The following is a 21,662-nucleotide window of genomic DNA, read 5'->3' as shown; positions in this document are numbered from 1 at the left end:
TGGAGGAGATGCTATATATATTGCAACATACCTCATGTCTGAACTCATCATACCTGAAATACCCCCATCACGTTTCAGATGTCTTTTTGTCAGGTTACTTGAGAACAAACACCTTATCATTGGTTGCATTTACAGACCTCCACCTGCTGACAGGGATACAACCAAATGTATATTATCTACCCTCTCGTCTTTCGATAACCCATGCGAAATTATTGTTTTAGGTGACTTCAATAGAAACTGGCTTGACACCTCCTCCTCAAATGAACCCTATTTAAAAAGCATTAACCTTACTCAGTTGATTAAAGAGCCCACCAGAGTTCATTCCAGATCCCAAACCTGACTAGACTGGATTCTTGTAACTATCCCTGACTGAAAACTCAGGTGTCCTCTCCGTCTGTTTAAATGACCACTTTGCTTTCTTCTGCGTCTGGAAGATTAAACTCACACATCTTCCCCCAAAATGTATTACAGTTTGTCATCATAAGCATATTCATGTGAACAGCTTTATACAGGACCTGATCTCATTGACAAACATGCCCCATGGAAGGAAATCAGGGTCAAAGGAAGACATCGACCTTGGATCAGTGCTGACCTGATCAGTCTTTTCAAAGAAAGGATAAAAATCTACAGAGAAACCAAAGACCCAGCCAACTGGGAGAAATATAGATATTTAAGGAACCTTTGCACGACAAAAGCCCAGAATGCTAAGTCAGATTATTATAAAAAATCTCTCCGAAAAAAAGGCAGAATCCAAAACAGTTCTGGAAAAGCATGAACAATATTTTCAACAAGTCACCTCGTCCCAGATTAAATGCAATAACATCATTCGTGATCCCTCTCTTATTTCAAATGTATTCAACCTGCACTTCATCGCGCTCGGAGGCTCCCACACCTCAGAAACATCTACGGTGTCTGGTTTACCAACTCTTCCAGGCAGCAGCAACTCTTTCTCTTTCCGCATAACGCCGGATAAAGTGCAAAGAGTCATCAACCAACTGAAGCCTGACTGTGGAGCCGAGCCAGATGGTATTGAATTTAAATATACAAAATGAGCTGCTCACTTTGTGATATATTCAACCTGTCTTTATCTACCTGTGCCCTCCCTCTTACCTGGAAGCGTGCCATAGTTACCCCACTCCACAAGGGTGGCGACTGTCAGGACATAAACAGTTATCGCCCCATCTCCACGATTAACTCCATAGCCAAAATGTTTGAGAAATTAATCTTCAGTTAACTATCACATTATATCACTGATTTCAATGTTTCATCTCCATCTCAGTCTGGCTTCAGAACAAATTTTTATACGACTACAGCCCTCCTCAAATTCACAAACGATGTATTCTCTGCCTCTGAGAATGGAAATCTCACTGGTGCATTCTTTCTAGACCTAATCAAGGCCTTCGACACAGTTGGCCATTACTTACTGCTTGATAAACTGTATGCCACTGGCATTCCTCGGAACGCTTTGCTCTGGTTGAACTCATATCTTCATAACAGACTCCAGTATGTCATTTTTAACGGAACACATTCCGATTACACAATTGAGGAGAAGGGTGTACCACAAAGCTCATCATTAGGCCCCTTTCTTTTCTCTCTCCTTATAAATGACCCCCCATCGACAGTCAAGTTCACTTATATGACAACAATACAGTTATATACACATACATACCCGAAAAAGTAACAATCGAAAACTCATTACAACACAAGCTTTTCTCAGTCCAGCTTTGGTTATCCTACAACAAACTTCTTAACAAAAAGAAATCATGCAGCATGCTGTTCGCAACATCTTAGCAATTCACCCTCCATGACTATTTCCTTCAGTGACAGTTCACCTCTTCAATATGTGACCTCATTTAAATATCCAGGCCTCTGGCTTGACCCCTTACTCTCCTTCAGTCATCACATCAACTCCATGACCAACAAATTAAACCGCAACCTCAGCATGTTGTATCGCTCCATAAACTGTTTTACATTTCAGACCCGTAAAAGAATCGTCTACCAAATAGTTCTGCCAGTACTGGATTACGGGGACATCATTTTTCAAAACACTTTTGATGTAAATCTTCAATCACTCAAAGTCATTGAGAACAGTCCCTGTCGATTAAGTCTCAGATGTCCATATCAAACACACCATTGCCATATGTACGACACCCTAATCGTTCTATCCCTAAACTCCCAGAGACATTATCACTGGCTGCGGTTCATTTTCAAATGTGTCCATTTCAACTACCCCCCTTACCTAAAACAATACCTGATTCGTCATTCTTCCTCACATTTCCTACGTCAAACTGAGAAACATTACTGTTCCCAGAATAAATAAAGTCTTTGGCCGACAAGCTTTTAAATTCGAGGCTCCCTCTGATTGGAATCATTTGCCATCCAGCAGCAGGTCAATTCATTCGTTTCATCACTTCAAGAACTCACTGTTATCCTTCCTCAAAACTCCATGCAGCTGCTTGCACTGATAATAGGGACTTAAAGCTGTGACAGCTAAGCAATGATTTGTAACAACAGCTACTTCTGCTTCTTGCAAAAAACGCTGCAATGTCTCTTTAAATTGCCCGAGTGCACTTGTAATGTGCTGAAGTCCCTATTGTCTTCCAGCTCTTTAACATCACTTGTCCTCCTCCTGTAGGTTATCCTTCATATTGTTGTTGTTGTTTTATATGATTGGTATTATTTACAATAATGATTTATTATTTTAGATTTTTCCAAAGGTGGTGTGGTTGAGGAGGGTGAGTGTGTGGGTGTGTAATCTTGAGCCTTAATGTATAGAGTACTGTATGTGTGTATGCGACTGTATCTTTTGTATATGACTGTATCTGTTGTATGTTTTGTGTAGGATTCCCTCGAAAATGAGATGCTCCATCTCAAGGGGCTGTCCATTTATAAACTTTCAATATCAAATGTTGTTGTCAGGGTATCATGGTTAAAATCCCCAGAGATCGCAGTGAAGGCGTTTGGTTGCAGCACGTCCGTCTTATAAGACTTCTTTTAAGAGTAGACTTAAAACTTTCCTCTTTGATAAAGCTTATAGTTAGGGCTGGCTCAGGCTTGGACTAGCCCATAGTTATGCTGCTATAGGTTTAGACTGCCGGGGGGATCTGACACACCAAGCTCCTCTCTCTCTCTCTCTCTCTCTCTCTCTCTCTCTCTCTCTCTCTCTCTCTCTCTCTCTCTCTCTCTCTCTCTCTCTCTCTCTCTCCGTCTCTCTCTCTCTCTCTCTCTCCCTCTCTCTCTCTGTCATATTAATGCAGCTCATTAACTCTGTATTTTCTGGTCCCATTAACATTACTAACCACATATCTTCCCGGGAGTTCTTGTGCTCCCTTGTCTTGAAGGTTCCTGAGGATCGTTGCTGCAGACCACCTGCTGCTGTGGACCTGCTCGACTGCAACAACTACTAACATCAGCCTTCCCCATAGTATCATTATTGTTGCTGCTAATGCTCATAGTAGACCTGTTGACTTCAACTGTTACAATTACGATTACCTCAGCCTTTATCATTACTCTGCTTCTCTCGCTAATTTATTTATTAATTTATTTTGTTAATCTTCACACTAGTCTACCACTATTATTGGCATTGTAACCATAAGTATGTGTCTGTTGTTGTTCATGTAACAAGGACATATGTTGTTGTTGTAACAAGAACATATGTTGTTGTTGCTCTCTTTGCCTGTCTCTATCCTGCATCTCCTTCTATCCCATGTTCGGCCCATCCAGTCGAGGCAGATGTCTGTTCAACATGAGTCTGGTTCTGCTCGAGGTTTCTGCCTGTTAAAAGGAAGTTTTTCTGCCAATGTGCCGAATATTGCTAAGTACTACTCATGGTGATTCATGTTGGGCCTCTCTTTAAATAACATAACAAAGAGTCGGTCTAGACCTGGGGTCCGTTTCACAAAGCAGGTTTATTGAAAACTCTGAGTCTGTTAACCCTGAAATGAGGGAAACTCTGAGTTTTCCGTTTCACAAAGGGAGGTCACTTAAGCTCTCGGTCAGTTACCGTAGTAACAGACTCTATGAACCTAACCTGGTCGCGAGCCGGTTTTCTTCAGGAAACTCAGAGTTTCGCTCCGTCTCCTCCCTCTAGAATATAAAACCCTCATTCGACTTCCTCATTCATTCAGCCCGTCTCACGCGTGTGTTTGAGCGGTTACTGAATTAAAAGAAGAAACGTTGCGTCTCTGTGCTGCTCTGACCCCTTTGCAAAAGTCTTTTATAATTATGATAAAAAAATCAAAAGACAAATCTGTGTCAAAGTCATCATTTGTAGATTTTCCACCACCACTGCCGAGAGCACTCAGATAAGACACCTTAAGTTATTGGATTTTTTTTTTTAAACTAACACATTCAGTTTAATCAACATGAATTATAATGTATGTGACGTCAGCATCATGTTAGGGATAAAGCTAATGCACATTAAAACAGCCACTGAATGATATTTCATCTGTTTCATATTTAAAATATGATTGAAGTGCTTCCATGTATGTTTTTTTCTCCCGCTGGATTGCTCCTGAATTAATATAAATTTTAGCTTCCGGTCGTGATTAAGTATTAAATAAATAGACCAGTTCACACTTGCAAATTTACTCGAGCAGCAGTTTCTTCCCACGCCGCTTCTCTCTCTTTTGCAGCTGCAGCCGTGTTACTTTATTTTTCTAAAAACATGCTCGTATTCGCTGAATGTCCGCATGAGGATTTCGAGCTCCACTGGTGTGACGTAGGAGGACCTCTTTTTGTGTACCGTTGCCATGGTGAATCGTGGTGTCGGGGCTCCATTAATGCTGGCTTTTTATAGTCAGCGTGCACGCACTTAACTCTGGCTGAACCTACTCAGAGTTGATTGAACTAACTCTGATCAGCTGTTCTGGAACCGAAAACTCAGAGTTTCCTATCTCAGAGAAGATCGACTCAGAGTTCAGGGTTAGACTCAGAGTTTGTTGAACCTGCTTTGTGAAACGGACCCCTGGAGGCAGCTCATGATGGTGTGTTTCTCTGCCAGTTGGTGTGTTGCTTACCTAATTATACCTTTCAGTATGAACCAAGTTGTGTTGTTCTACAGTCCATAGTAATTTTATCGTTCATGGTTGCCTTATGTTTGAGGACTGTTAGTGTGGAAATGTAATCAATGCAAAATAAGTTTACTATTTCAAACCTTCATACTGTTTCTGTCTTTCGCCACTAGATGGCAGCATACACCAGCTAATTGTACATTTATTCACCCCTGTTCTTTGCAATATTTGTACTTTATATGCTTATTTATTGTTTCCTTTTGTGGATTGTGGACAGTCGATCATTCACCATCAGTCAGTCACCTACACCTTCTAACAGAGGACAGGGATATCAAGCTGCAGTAAACCAGTATTCACGCATAAAGTGTTCATAACAATTATATACAGTATTGTAGCAACTGCACTATTTTATATATGAAGAGATGTTTTTGTGTTTTCATGGCGTTTAATGTGTTTAATACATATTTTCGTATACGTTTTTGTTGGCAGCCTGACATCTAAGAATTGTATTGCCAATGACTGCTTCACTGTAAATGTGAGTCATTTGACAAGTAGCACCTTTACAAAACCATCTGTACCTCGACTACAAATAATGGACTAATTGAAGCATTTGTTCTGAAGGCCGGATGAGTGTACCGGAAGTACTGTTTTTGTTTCCGGGTCTCGAAGGCTCTCTCCAACAGACCACAGTTAGCATGTATGCAAGTGCTTGCGTCCTACAGGAGCAGAGTGATCGTAGAAAAGACAATTCGTTTTATTTTCCTTCTGTGACTCTTGGATGTGTGGAAAATGTCCGGGTTCCAGGATCTTAAAGATTTATTCAGACGGCGGCTGCTCGCTGCGGTTATCAGAGACGAGGCAGGACAAACATCAACATCCGGATACGAAGAGGAGCTCCACCGCCAAAGAAAACTGCTGGATGTGATTTTAACACCTGAAATAAAGCTGCAGAGAGCAGGTTGGTTTTCTTTCACTGCTGGAAACGTGTTTCCTGCTAATGTTTAAGGCAGCCGAGCCTTTAGCTAACGTTCATAGACGCACAGAGCGTGTTAGCCGCAGCTAGCTCCTGCTAAGAAAATACTTTGTTTACTGAACTTAAAGACTCTTTAGTGGCTGTGGTGTCATGATTATAACATGTCTGATGGCGCTTCATAGTATTCAGTGGTGAATGTACATTAACTTTTATACAAATTCGATAACCGTGTACTTAACTACACTTTGAGCAACCTTCTACTTCCACTACACCAGTAGATAGGGAGTTAGTTACTACTTACCCCTCTACGTTTATCACCAACGTTTACACCACAGCTTCTCTGAGCTCAGAAAAGCGCATTTTATAAAGACACACAGTTCTCACAGCACAATCATGAAGATGTTATAGACTTCGATCTATTGCTGTAGAATAAACCAGCCAACATTATGGTAATAAGTTAACATGAGCAAAACAGAACTTCGTGGTTTGTTATAAATAGGGATGGGTAACATTAGGATTTTACTGATACCGAAACTTACTGATACTTTAATCGATACTAACCTCCATTATTTGGTGCAAAAAAGACCTCTTTATTAGAGTGTCTGATAATGTGCCTCTGGAAGGGGGGTGTTATGGAGGAAGGAAGGAGGCTCGTTGTTAAAGATGTTGCGTGTCGTAACAAACAAAACCGACGTGGTTCTGAATGACACCAACACTGCACAGCTGCACGTCAAATCTTTTTAAACTGCGCCATAACAAGGTCCATATTTAACAAGAGACGTCGCTTCTAAACCAATGCATTTATAGGAGGGACGCAACAGCAGACGTAAAAATAGTATTTGATGTTTTTTTTATTGATATAAATTTAACGTTTTGGAAAAGTGTTGGTCTGGAAAAAAAAACTTTGAAAAGAACCCACGCAGCAAACCGACTGAATCAGAATCTGTGTTTGTAACCATGTTGGTTTACACAACATGGTTTTGGAATTTGTCTTGTGTCATTGGTGCATTATGATGAGCAAAATATTAGATTAAAAACAGGAAACTGTTAAGAAACTTAAATAGTTAAGATAAACAATATAAATATAAACTAATGTTATGCAGGTAATCAGTCTTTGGTATGTGAAGATAGCTGTAAAGTTTGTACATTGATGTTTAAGGTGTTGCAGAGGCAGTGTTCAAAAGTTACTGTGTGACCCACAGAGACAGTGCTTAGACTTAGACTTAGACTCAACTTTATTGATCCCTTTGGGAAGACTGAATTTCCCAGAGGGAGTCATCCCAAAGGGATCAATAAAGTTGAGTCTAAGTCTAAGTCTAATGTACAGAGATCATGGTCTATAAAATATGTGAATGTATTGACTAGTGTTGGAGCCAAAGTGAGACACTTTGTAATCAAGGTTGACTGAGACTGAATGTTTATTGTAAATTCATTGGCAACTACTTTTGTCATTAATTTGTTGACAATGTTGACAGATTGTCACACGTTACTACCCAACATTATTCCTCTGTCTTCTTCTTCTTCTTCTTCTTCTTCCATCCTGCTGTCAACTTCTAAAGCCAGTTAATTTCCGTTCACGTTACCTTCATTCATGTCATAAGCTCCACTGCGAGGAGTCATGAAGTAGTGACACGTGAGTACAGGGTGACATCTGTAAATCAAAGTATAAATATTTGGCACCAGGCTATCAATAATTGTATTGCATGAGTCAGGAAGACGATAAATTGCCGTACCTATATTTTCTCCATCATCTCCAGGATGCAGTTAACTCTTTGCTGGTCATCAAAGAACAGTGAAAGGACACAGGTATGTGTAGCACTACCAACATTACATGGCCATTTAAAGTTGTGTGCACAGATTTTTTAAGGTTTAAATCCAATGCATTGGCTCTAACGGGTCTAACTGATAAGAGTCCTTTAAAACTGTGGCAGTGGTCGAGAATGTTGTTGTCCCTGGTGGAACATCTAATATGCTGTCAGTATTTTGGCAGTTCGAGTTTTTTTCTGTTAAAATCCACAAGAAGGTAGGTTAGTAAGTGACAGCTCGTCTAATTGTGAATTTTGAGTTGCCATGACAGGCAGAAAACTGTTTTTTGCATTGTTTATGATTGTTACTGTTACTACATTTAGTGGTAATGTTAGCTGTCGTTACTATAGGAAGAGGATCACAGCCCTTAACCCCAGTTACAACCCCTCTTTCAAAGGCACTTTATCAGACACCCCTAAGAAGACATGTCTTTATTTTTTGCACCAAATAATGGAATAGTATCGATAGTATCTGTATCGCTAAGCAGTATCGGTATTGATGCCAGTATGGATAAAATCCTAATACTCATCCCTACAAAAACCAAATGTTGCTACCAGGTCAGATGTGTCGTGGGATGATTGAGGCAGACTGTGACGGTTTTTGTATGCAACTCTTATTTTTTTTATTATTCATTCTTTAGTGGGGTGCCAGCCAGGAAGTATCCAGGCAAAAGTAAAAATCGCACACTCAACTGCACAAAGGATGTACGCCTTAAATGTAAAACAAATTGCCCATACACCCTTCACAAAAGGATACCCTTATAACAAAACCCCTTAAAACACTCTTTTCTTTTCTTCATAATAATAAAGAAGTACACATAAAGCAGAGGTACCGATGCAACCCACAATAATGAACATAAATAAATAAAGTTCAGTCTATAACACAAGACATTCAATCCACTCGGAAACGTTGAATATGCTTCACAATTCTTTAATCCTTATTTTCCGCTTGCACTTATCCAGCTCACTCAAGAAAAATAGTTCCAGTTCATAACAAAAACAGCTGCTGTATAAACAGTTCATCAGAGCAGCGTATTCCAGTTCATTCACAAAAACAACGGACGTAACAACAGTCAATCAGAGCGGCCGTAATTCAGAAAAAATCAAAACAACGGAAGTACCGACAGTCAATCAGAGCGGCCACTACTCAGTTCATTCAAAAAAAAAAAAAACAGCGGAGGCATAAACAGTCGGGGCGAGCAACCGTCAGATCGCTACACTCACCACCACACACACACAGTCAGTCAAGTCAGCCAGACGGCGATCGCGGAGCTCTCCAGCCAGCGGCGGTGTTCACAGGAGTCCACCGAAGCTTGTGTCACTTTTCCCGAGGGAACTACCTGGACTTTCAGCTGTCTACCCGCACCTGCGGAGCTACTTTGCCGGCCAACTCTGCTGCTCCTGACTCTGGCAGGCGCTCTACATTTACGCATCACCTGACGCCAGTCAACTGCGACCCAGCCCCTGACCAGCGGCTGCAAGACCATAATCAGACAAGGGGAGGCGAGCAAAAATGAATGTGGGCGTTTCTCCTGCACTTTGGATCGTTACAAGACGATCAGTTACATGAGGCAGCTTTTCAGTGAGTTTATTCCCGTTATCAGTGGCACCTCATCCCGGTCCTCGTTCATGCTGTGGCCACGTAAACATAACGGTAACAGAGCGGATGTGTCGCTCAGTGTTTACATTTAGCGGCTACACCTGCAGCTCACACACGCTGTGAGGATACGGTGAGCTGTCGTTCACAAATGTTACTGCCACCAGGCTGGTCACGCTGATGAAACGTAATAAGTACGTGAAAACGCACTTAATTTATCTGGTAGGCCGATAATTTCCTGTATTATTTATATTGCAATACATTTTCATTGTGAAAAAATGTATCACACTGGCAGATTTTTTCCAATATCGTGCAGCCCTAGTTACAACCTGGAGCTTAATGCTCAGAAGACAGTGGAGATGGTTGTGGATTTTAGAAAGAAAGCAGCTACACCCGCCCCCATCACCATCAGCGACTCCACTGTTTCCACTGTGGAGTCTTTCCGCTTCCTGGGGACCATCATCAGCCAGGACCTCAAGTGGGAGCTGAACATCGGCTCCCTCATCAAAAAGGGACAGCAGAGGATGTACTTCCTGCGGCAGCTGAAGAAGTTCAACCTGCCAAAGACAATGATGGTGCACTTCTACACCACCATCGTTGAGTCCATCGTCACCTGCTCCATCACCGCCTGCTACGCTGCTGCTACTGCCAGGGACAAGGGCAGGCTGCAGCGTATCATCCACTCTGCAGAGAGGGTGATTGGCTGCAATCTGCCATCTCTCCAGGACCTGTACACATCCAGGACCCTGAGGCATGCAGGTTAGATCGAGGCCAACCCCTGTCACAGTCTCTTTGAGACCCTCCCCTCTGGCAAGAGGCTGCGCTACATCAAAACCAAAACCTCCCGACACAGGAACAGTTTCTTCCCCTCTGCTGCCAGCCTCATCAACAAGGCCCCCCACCCCCCCACGTAACATGGCCTCTCATCCAGCCCCTCAGTCACTCAACATTCCACGAATGTTTAAGATTCCAATTCAGACTCTAAGCGTTACATTAACACACACTGGACTTTAGATTGTCTGGACACTGCACTATTTTTATTTTTAACTTTACCTTTATACTGTAAGCTTTTGCACTCACTAATATCCTGCACATCTGTACAGTTTTTAATCACACCTATTTTTTATTATACGTATTGCTTTTTATATTTTCATTCTTATTGCCTAATTTCTTATTTTCTTTAAGTCTTTTACTTATTTTTATTCTAGTTCTGTGTTAATTGTTCTGCACCAAAACCACCAAAACAAATTGTGTAAACCTACTTAATAAACCTGATTCTGATTCAACAATGTGACATGTACACCAACCTTCCTTTACGTCACTGTGGCGTTTTTCCATGTCCCCCTTTGTTCCTCTCGGGTTGCTCTTTGTTTAAGCTCATGGTGACCAACCTGGTTAAAGCTGAGCATGAACTGAATTTAAGGTAAATAATAATAATAATAATGACATCAAAAAATCTCCCAAAAAGGAAATGAATTTGATATTGAACCCATCATCAGATTCACTTCAAGCAGGCATTTTCCAATTCATTTTTATTGTCCTAATTTATCAACAACAAATGAAGAAAGGATCACCAGGTTTCTGTTGAAGTCGAGGTCATCTTAAATTACCAATTTCCACAATTGAATATTTGGACAGTTGATTCCAGAACAATGAAACCTTCTCTATTGTAGCTCAGCTGAATGACTGCTGAATGTTGGTCAATGGTTTATTTTCTTTAATGTAATTTAAAAGTATGTTGATCCATATCTTCTCTGGTTGATGTATTTAAGCAGGTGTAATCCACTGCAGAAATGCTTAAACATCTGTTTTATTTTTGTTCACTGTGTCCTGCAGACGTCCAGCAGCTGTTGGTGATTAAAAAAGAGCTTCCCCCTGAGCAGCAGGAGTGGAGCCCCAGTCTGAACCAGGAGGACACTAAGCCCCCCCACATTAAAGAGGAACAGGAGGAACTCTGGATCAGTCAGGAGGGAGAGCAGCTTCAAGGACTGGGTGAGGCTGATACCAACAAGTTCCCCTTCACTATTGTCACTGTGAAGAGTGAAGATGATGAAGAGAAACCTCAGTCCTCACAGCTTCATCAGAGACAAACCGAACAGATGGAAACAGGAGCTGATGGAGAGGACTGTGGAGGAGCAGAACCAGCCAGGAACTCAGATCCAGAGAGACATTTACAACCTGAAACTGAGGTCAAGACTGAAGACTCTTCTGAACCTGAGACTGAAGACAGTGATGATGATTGGAAGGACACCAGAGAACATCAGTCAGGTTTAAACTCTGTGGACTTGAAAAATAAGAGACCAGAGAATAATAAGAAATCACATAGCTGCTCTGAGTGTGGTGAAACATTTAAAGAGAAACAGCTTTTGACCAGACACATGAGAATTCACACAGGAGGGAAACCCTTCAGCTGCTCTGAATGCAGTAAAACATTTAGCCGAAAAGGAGATCTGACCACACACATGAATATTCATTTGGGAGACAAATCATTGAGCTGCTCTGAGTGCGGTAAAAAATTTAAATATAAAAAACTTCTGACTCGTCATATGTTAGTTCACACAGAAGAGAAACTCTTCAGCTGTTCTAAATGTGGGAAAAGATTCAAGTATAAACAAGGTCTGACCAATCATATGAGACTTCACACTGTAGATTATCCATGGACTTGCTTCGAGTGTGGTAAAAAATTTATCTGTAAACTAAGTCTGACCTATCATATGCTAGTTCACACAAGAGAGAAAAGTATCAGCTGCTCTGAGTGTGGTAATAGATTTTGACAAGATAGCATTTGATCATACGCAAGAAAATTCACACGGGTAAATGGCAAATCACGGATGGGAGAAATGTGATAGGTTTCCATAAGTAACTTTAATTTTTAAGTCTTTTATAAATACACTTAAAAACTAAAATCACAATTTAATTGTTTAAGATGAGGTGATCCGGGCACCGACATAAAGTTTAACAGCATGATGTGAAATACAGTGTTACTTCCTCTAAATCCCTGTGCAGAGTTACAGTGAAAAGACAACGCGCAGCGTGATGTGTTTTATTCTGATGTACAGTTAGTAGAGGTGCAGACTTAAGATAGTGTGATGCAAAGTTGACGATCATGCATCAGGGGGAGATTAGGAGCTGCTGCAGCGCTTCACCGCGGTGCTTCACATAGCGCTGCAAATAGGAGCGTATCCACCAACACAGGGTTTAACAATATATATAGTACAGTTGGTAGTATTTGATATCAGCGCACAATAATTATCCTGACACCAGTTGATTTTTGTTGGGTGGGGGGTGATATTTTTGAATGAGTGCATTGAGTGGTGTACTCCCTGATACTGGAATTTTTGTTGGTTTTGTATGAATAATTTTGTTTATATGTTTGTAACTAAACAAGATGTCATTGCTTTGCTCTAATCCAGTCAACATGAAACAATAAATAAGAAGTGAATGCTAGGTGTGAACAGCTGTGCTCAGAGCCGTTCCCTTTTGATCAGAATACCCGATGGAGAGATCGGTATGGGGTTACTTTTGTGTTTTTATTATTCCATCAAACAAAATATTTTTTAGAGCAAAACTTTCCACACTGCAATCAAAAGTTTTGTTGCATTTGTGATTAAAACGTCTTAATGTGAATCAAAAACTTTTGTTTGCAAATCCAGAAGTTTTTTTTTTGCAAATCGAAAAGCTTTGCTTTTGCAACCAAAAGTTTTGCAAGTTGTTGAGCTGAAGCTCCTGGGTGCGACCAACGGCGAAAGACGTAAAACATTATTGGCCAGTCCTGATCAGAGTGACAGCTTGACAACGTCCAGTAACTTGGGAAGTAACTTGTTTTCGTCACTACATATGGAGACAACAGTAGGTGACTATTTTTCATTATCCAAAACAACAAATAAGTGAATGTACTGGAACTTGCATTTGTTCACTGTCTACTGCTTTAAAAAGTGCACATTTTAATTAAATAATCAACCAAATGTTACCTCTGTGAAGTATTGGTCATTTTGCAGGTAGCTATGCTAACAATGGTAGCGTTAGCTACTGAAGTTTCATGGTAAGATGACCTTTTTTTCTATAAACGTACTGTGAAGTAAGCCCAAGCGGCAACCTCCGGTGTTGAAAAATGAAGCCAATGCGGAAGTGCAAAAAACTGCAGTTCCTCGAGTGGCCACTTGAGGCTGGCTCCAGAAAACAAGAAATAACATTACAGCAGGTGGGAAAATGCCAATTTTTACAGCAGAAATAAACATGTTTACAGCCTGGTACAGAAAACGGTTTTGTTATAAATAGCTCATTCTATTGTTCACGATAACTGTCCGGGGGGTGAATTTTTTTATAACACACTCATTTTAATTATATTAAGCCTTAAATCATAGGGGCCGGATTACTTGATTGACAGGTGGATCCTGCTGGCTGTCTGCTAGATGTCAACACAGACACACAGACAGTGAGCTTAACTTCACCTGTTTGTGTTGTTGGATCCTTTTGAGGATTTTTTCATTCAAAGTTTGGACAAATAATCTCTCTGTGGGATTTATGGAACTTTATGGCTGTGCAAGAAGTCTGAGCTCCAGCTTTTCGGTGAGTTAAATGCTAGTGTTATTGTATTGAAATATTTTTAGCACTAAGTAGCAGGCATACTGTGCTCCCTTTAGCTGCTTGTTAGCCTGTGCAGAGTTTATTTATTTAATCGTCGGTCAGTAAATAGGAGTCAGGAGTTGTTGGCTTTTCCCCGGAGAGATTACAGCGGACCGTAGTGATGAAGAGACCGGTTCTTTTACGTTTCCCGTTACGTGTCGGCTCGCCGCTCTCTCACCGGGCGAGCGAGCAGCGAGTCCGCTACTTCTGTAGTCTGATAACTAAACACCTGCAGTCAGTCACCGACAGAATCTCCTCCTGGCAGAGTCAAACCAGCTCATTCATGATTTATATAGTCTATGGATAATAACCGTTAGCTACGCTGAGGAGCATGTAGCCTAGCTTCATAGCCATAGCTGGCTGATTCATGCGGCCCGCCCATAGAGCTCAGCCATAGGCTGTAGCTCGGTTGCACTCCGCCTCTTTGCCCGTCTCTAGATTAGCAGTCTCTGGCATTTCCAATATGGCGACCCCCAGCGGCGGCGCAATTCGGGCTTCCAAACGCTTCTTCAGAAACCAATGGGTGACGTCACTGAGACTACGTCCATTATTTATACAGTCTATGAGTAAGCCCTATTAAACGTTTTTGCAAGGACATAGGTCTGAAATTTCTTTACAGTCCAGCTCCAGTCCATGCCTCCTTCCCTCAGTTTACGGTATTTTTAGCCTAGTTAGCGGTTCCATTCGAACCTGTGCTAGCTGGTGCTGTATTGTCGTCTGGCCACTCTCCCCTCTGCTGCGTAGGCGGCGTTTGTGCCCCTTCCCTCAGTTAACGGTGTTAACAGTAAGTAGCGTCTGTCACAATGGAAGGTTCCCATTACTGTTTTGCCTGTGGAGGCTCCTCTTCAGGCAGAAGATGGCCATGACCTCTGACCGGTGTGCCTCGGTCCTGATCACCTGAGTGAGGGGCTGTCTGACAACCCGTGTATGAACTGCAGCTACATGCTGAGGGCTGCTAGATTGGCACAGGTACCCTCAGTGGGTGAGGGCGACTTTCCCTCAGGCCAGCTTCCTCAAGCCCAACCTAGGCGTTCGAAACGTCGGGTCTAGCCTGCTACTGCAGCTGCCCCCTCCAGGAAGAAGGCAAAACCAGGGCACAAGCTTTCCTCGGAAGTGGATCATCTATCTGCTGAGTTCGCTGAGATGAGGTCCCTTTTCCAGGCTTGTCACCCTGACACTCCCACGGGGGATGCAGGGGTGCCCGATCCACCCATGCCTGCACTGGTCCCGGAGGACGATGTTCTTTCCCTGGCAGCTTCGGCTTCTCACTTCCATGACAATGAGGGGGGCGGGGCCTCTCATACCTCCTCAAAGCCTGGCTCCCTTTCCTCGGCTCAGAGCTCATGGAGTGAGACAGGATAGCTAAATGGTAAATGGTAAATGGACTGTACTTATATAGCGCTTTTCTAGTCTTTGCGACCACTCAAAGCTGCTTTTACACTACATATCACATTCACCCATTCACACACTGATGGCAGAGGCTGCTACGTAAAGTGCCCAACTGTCAATCAGATATCACATTCATACCCGTTGGCTATGCCACCGGGAGCAATTTGGGGTTCAGTGTCTTGCCCAAGGACACTTCGACATGTAGCCTGACGGAGCTGGGGATCGAACCTCCGACCTTCCGATTGAAAGACGACCGACTCTACCACTGGGCCACAGCCGCCCGTAGCTCCATGCAGACCATTATGCACGTGGCTCTGGATCGCCTGCAGCTGGACATAACACAGCAGGCTGAATCAGCCCCTGAGAGTGCCTTCTTCAGGCACAGACGGGCCCCCACCGCTTTTGCAGTCCCCTCCTCAGAAGAGTACCTGAGGGAGGTACATGCCTGTTGGAGTGATAAGGGAGCTCCCTCACTTCTCTCAGCTGATGGCCGATCCCTGGCAGCCATGCATGATTGTATGCCTGCCGTTTAGCATGCCATTGCACTGCCTCATTGTGTCTCCTGATGAGGCGCTGTGACTGGCTGCCAGGTGCCCTCAATCCCAATGTCAGATCACGGATGGCCTTCTCACGAGGGCTTATAATGCTGCCGCACGTGCTGGCCATATTGGCAACTCCCTGGCTCACCTCATGTTCATCCTCTCCACTTTCCTGCAGGAAGGCAGTGTTGAGGCTTCCTCCATCAGCCTTAGTGACTCATCATTGAAGGCCTTTGCCTTCATGTCTAGGGAACTCGGTCGGATGATGTCTCTCCTTGTTCAGACTCGCCGCCAGGTATGGCTGGCAGAGTCCCCCCTGAAGTTGGCGTTGTAACGATCCAAAGTGCAGGAGAAACGCCCACATTCATTTTGCTCGCCCTCCCCTTGTCTTATTATGGTCTTGCAGCCGCTGGTCAGGGGCTGGGTCGCAGCTGACTGACCTCAGGTAAAACGTAAATGTAAAGCACCTTCCAGAGTCAGAAGTAGCAGAGTGAACCGGTAGTGCGAGTAGACAGCTGAAAGTCCAGGTAGTTTAGTCCCTCGGGAAAAGTGACACAAGCTTCGGTGGACTCCTGTGAACACCGCCGCTGGCTGGAGAGCTCCACGATCGCTGTCTGGCTGACTTGACTGACTGTGTGTGTGGTGGTGAGTGTAGCGATCTGACAGTTGCTCGCTCTGACTGTTAATGCGTCCGCTGTTTTTTTTTTTATGAACTGAGTAGTGGCCGCTCTGATTTATTGTCGGTACTTCCGCTGTTTTTTTTTTTATGAACTGAATTACGGCCGCTCTGATTGACTGTTATTACGTCCGTTGTTTTTTGTGAATGAACTGGAATACGCTGCTCTGATGAACTGTTTATACAGCAGAGGAAAATAAGGATTAAAGAATTGTGAACCATATTCAACGTTTCAGAGTGGATTGAATGTCATGTGTTATGGAATGAACTTTATTTATTTATTTATTTTTATTACTGTGGGTTGCATCAGTACCTCTGCCTTATGTGAACTTTACATTTAAGGTGTACATCCTTTTGTGTGGTTGAGTGTGCGACTTTTACTTTCGCCTGGATACTTCCTGGCTGGCACCCCATTAAAGAATGAATAATAAAAAAAATTAGAGTTGCATACAAAAACCGTCACAGCGTGTAATAGGACCCTCCGTAGTGTCCCGATGGAGCCCGGGGAACTGTTCGGTTCAGCTGCACTGGAGGCGCTGGAGCAAACCTTCTGGGATCTGGAGACCAGGCAGCAGCTTTTAGGTCTTATTAGAGGCATGCCTCCCCCCAACAGACCTAGGGGCCTCTCGATTGCTCCCCGAGCCCGCCCACCACCACAGGCTCATTCCACTGGCGGTGATGGTCCTTAGCATTCTGCGCAGAGGCCGACCAGGGACTTTTGTGCCGCTGCCCGTTGCCTTCCAGGCAACCTCGAGCCCCGGCCCATGTCCGTCGCCCCTCCAGGGCCCCTCGGGGTCAGGGGGCCAGAGATTAAGGCCTCGGGGCTGGCTGTTTGACTTTTCAACAGCAGCCCTGAGATCCAGCCTCGCTCTCTTGTTTACAGTGGATGTTGTCAAGCTGTCACTCTAATCGAGACTGGCCTAGTAATCTCTATTTACCATTACAGATCTCTATTTACTACAACAGATTCTACATTTCTATGGCAGGGACGTGGATTTCCAGGACATCAATAAACTCCCTGACACAGTGTCACAAATGTTGTTCAGCGTTTAGATTTCCCGACTTCCTCGAATGCATCAGAAATGATTGATCCAACCTCCGTTCAACAAACGAACATTTTAAAGTAGTTGTCTTCTCCTCTTGAGGACAGACCTGACAAAGCTTAATTTTGACTTTACTAATCTGCATCATGATAATTTCAGCAAAGGTAAGACCCATTAATTAAAGTCAATCACAAGAAAAACAGTTTATTTTTCTGTCACAATGCAGCACACGGCAAAGGAAATCTTGACTGGAAGTCTTTAATCCCGTTTAGCCGGCATGTCCACCAGTGTCCCCAGAGACTATGTTGTCATCAGACTATAGCCGATGGAATCCGAGATTGGGCCATTAGAGACGTGTTTTTAGTCTTTCAGCGTAGGTCCCGCCGACGAGCTTCAGCTCAACAACTCGCAAAACTTTTGGTTTCAAAAGCAAAGCTTTTGGATTCGCAAACAAAACTTCTGAATTTGCAAAAATTTAACTTTTGGATTTGCAAACAAATGTTTTTAATTCACATTAATGAATAAAAAAAAATTTTAATCAAAAATGTATTTTACTTGCAATAAAACTTTTTTGATTGCAGCGTGGAAGTTTTGCTCTCAAAACTATGATGTTTTAATGCGTAATAAAGACCGAAAAGTATGCTGAGGTGTGCTGAGGACAGTAGCCTCTATACATGGGACGCATGCTCTACCAACCGAGCCAAACCAGCGCCCCTTTTGTTTATCTTTAGTTTTACATTTTGAGATAACTTACCATGATTTCATATGATTATATTCCAATTGAGTATTGTAGCAGCTGCACTATTTTTTCGTTCTTATATTTCTTTCTGTTTACATGTTACTGTGTTAAATACATATTTTCTCATCTATATGTAGTAGTCTGAGATCTAAGAGTTTCATTCACACCTGCTTCACTGTAAATGTGGTTCATTTGACAATTAAGAGCATTTTTCTGAAACCAATTTTCCATTTTCCAGTCTGTACCTCGACTACAAATGATAGGCTATGACAATTTAAGCTCTGCTTTTATTCTGAAGGCCAGATGAGTGTACAGGATTATTGCATCTGACAGTTTTCAGCACTAACAAGCACAGGATCAGGTAGATCATCGATCAGAACAGATATCATCAATGAAATGTATAGGATGGGAGAAAAAGGCACATTTTCATCTGGGTTCCTGCTTATGCTGGCGTGGAGAGAAATGAGCAAGTAGATATTCTGGCAATATGGAGCCACAAGTCCCCTTGAGCAAAGCGGAGGCTAAGCCATTCATCAGGAAATATGCAGAATCAGTCTGGCAGGAGTATTGGGATTTTCAGGAAACTGGTGACTGGTGGCAGGGAGAAAGGTGGGCTGGAAAAGAAGAGAAGAAAACGTCATCATGCGTCTGAGGAGATGACATAGAGGTCTCAACCACACATTATATATAATAGGCAAGCACCCATCTGGAAAATGCACACACTAACCAACCAGAATCTGTTGGACTGCTTCAAAACAGTCACTCAGTAAGGCTAAACATCAGGCCTCTTGGGGAATGTAGCAGCTAATATATAAGGTGAGATCATTAAATACTTAAATGAAGCAGATTTAATTAAATGAATCTAGTTTTTTTTTCTGCCTCATCTCTTGTTCCACACTCCAGCCCAGTTGGTGGCGGTAATGCACCTATATACCTGGTTTGCCAACCAGCTTATACACTGAAGAAGAAGAAGAAGGAGTGTACAGGAAGGCCCAATCCCAAATCAGCCTCTATCCCCTCGCCCTTTCCACTCCCCCTCTGTTTGCGCGTTCTCGTGGAGCATATTAAGGGCCGTCCCAAACCAGTCAGCACAGAGTGTAAGTGAACTGTTAAGCCCTTAAATAGCAAGTCTGCAAAGGTGCAGGCTTATGACCGCCATAGCAGGAAGTACGCGTGCAAGAGGAGAACGGAGGAAACAACATATAAATGAAAAGTTCCATCTTTCTACTTTGTCAAATATTTTAGATCTAGCACTCACAGTGACTTGTCATCATCAAAGAATGTGTGGTGTCAGACAGATCATTTGTAAAAGATACTATAGAAAAGAGGAGAACATTATTTTGTCTGTAAGGTTGCTTAATTTGACCCACAAATGCCTGTATGCATGCATAGGCTACATAATAAATTAAAATAGGTCATATTTACCAAATATCTCATTCTCATGGTTTTAGATGTTCTGTGTTAACAGGGACAGATATCCTCACCTCTCACATCGTTGCCATCCCCATACCCTCCCCCTTCATTAGAAGTGCCCTCCACAGCTGCGAGTGCTTGATTTGGAGTGACACTTGGTAGTGAAGTGGTCGTGAGAAGGGGCTGATTTGGGATTGGGCCGAAGTAGTGTTTTTGTTAGAAGGGGTAAAGGACACACAAAGCAGTTGTAGAATATTTGAAAGAGATAGGAATTTATCATATATATTATATATTATTATATATTAATGTATCCGATGTAAAGTAATTCTCAGACAACTTCCATGCTACATACTCCGGTACGGTAGGTGGTGGTATGCACCGAAGAAGTAATGGTTGCAACTTGCCATTAAACCAGAAGAAGAAGAAGGAGTGTTTTTGTTTCCGGAAGCGTTGATAGAGGCGAAAGGAAAGAAGACGAGATTGAATCTTTGGCGGATTAGCATAAACTGTACTCTGACTGTAACATCATGTCAACTCGATCAGATGGAGATTATGGGGATGAAATGGAGTGGATGATATCGAGGTCTGCGAGGATGAAAAGGGCTATGAGAGATAGAGAGAGGAGAGAGATAAGTTGGTCTGATGGAAGTGGGGCCGGCAGGGCCAACGATAACAAAAAGTCAAGAACCAATTAGAATGATAGACAGGTACGAAATGATCAAGCACAAGAAAAATAGTGGAAAGTTATAACTGAATTCAATCAGGATGGAGGGCACTATCACACGATTATACTCACTAAAGCAATCGAGGAAGAGATTGGTAAAATCAAATTCGCTAGATTTATGAACAACAAAAGAGTACTGATTCATGCAGCCAGCAAACAACAGCAGGAAAAAGATACTCAGAATGTCGACACTCAAGGGGGAAAGGATGAAGGCACATATCCCTGGAACAAAGGCGAAACTGAAAGGAGTCATTTCTGGAGTCCCGCTGAGTATGTCTATGGAAGATGTTAAAAATGAGATTGGAGGAGGAAAAGTAATTGATGCCTCAAGAATTAAGAGTAAAAGGGATGGCTCACTGAAAGAAACACTCTCAGTAATAATTCAGTTTGAAAAGACTCGTCCTAAATTTGTGCAAATGGGCAACATGAACTACAGCGTGAGGGAAGACGTCCCCAAGCCACTCAGGTGTTATGCTTGCCAAAGAATGGAGCACACAGCACAACAGTTTAAAGGAAAGTTAATGTGTGCAAGATGTGGAGGTCAACATGGATATGGAAAATGTGAAAAAGATGCAAAGATTAAATGCTGTAACTGTGGAAGAGAGCACAGTGCTGCGTTCAGAGGCTGTGAAGTACTGAAAGAAGCCAGAGAAGTCCAAAGAGTTAAGACAATGAACAAAGTTTCATATGCAGAAGCTCTAAAGATATTAAGGGGATCAGAAACAAACAAGAGGAATCATAGTGGAAGGGCCCAGAGAAATGCAGTGCAAAGTGACAGCACAACACCAAACCCGTGTTACGCTCCAGACACACAAATGTAAAGTGGATAATGACAGACTACTTGTAAATAAAGTGAACTTTGTGGCCTTCATCTGCCACACTATCGATGTTGCATCACAGATGAAAAAGAAAAGTGATCAATCAAAGCCATTGTGGAGGCAGCACAAAGATTCCTAGATATCAGAGATGTAGAAGCAGATCAGATACATGCTCTGCTGGCAGCAAATGAAGCTGAAGGCTAACGTTTTAATAATGCTACTTCACATATTACAATGGAATGCAAGGAGCCTCAAAGCAAATGAACAAGAATTTAAAAAGTATATTTGTGCATTAGATGTAGTTCCAG

The 21,662-nt window shown here is 42.5% G+C and overlaps 1 protein-coding gene across 3 annotated transcripts in view; it reads left to right on the top strand.

Moving 5' to 3' along the window:
* LOC138611122 (zinc finger protein 83-like) overlaps positions 1-13,325 on the top strand; it is a 29,788-nt gene extending 16,463 nt beyond the window's left edge. The window contains exons 1-2 of one of the 3 annotated variants that reach the window (XM_069684075.1): positions 5,706-5,970; positions 11,224-13,325. In XM_069684075.1, the coding sequence (XP_069540176.1) occupies positions 5,802-5,970; positions 11,224-12,161 (1,107 nt within the window). In that variant the 5' untranslated portion in view covers positions 5,706-5,801 and the 3' untranslated portion in view covers positions 12,162-13,325. Of the gene's footprint in view, positions 1-5,705; positions 5,971-11,223 lie in introns of those variants that run through there. The other 2 variants (XM_069684088.1, XM_069684080.1) reach the window with 2 other exon arrangements.
* The last annotated feature ends 8,337 nt before the right edge of the window (positions 13,326-21,662 follow it).

This window comes from Semicossyphus pulcher, unplaced genomic scaffold (assembly GCF_022749685.1).
Source record: "Semicossyphus pulcher isolate SPU_LCO1_2020_fin unplaced genomic scaffold, fSemPul1.0.p SCAF_11, whole genome shotgun sequence".
Lineage (NCBI taxonomy): Eukaryota > Metazoa > Chordata > Actinopteri > Labriformes > Labridae > Semicossyphus > Semicossyphus pulcher.
Note: the sequence above shows the minus strand (reverse complement) of the source record. Positions and strands in the feature narration are given on the sequence as shown.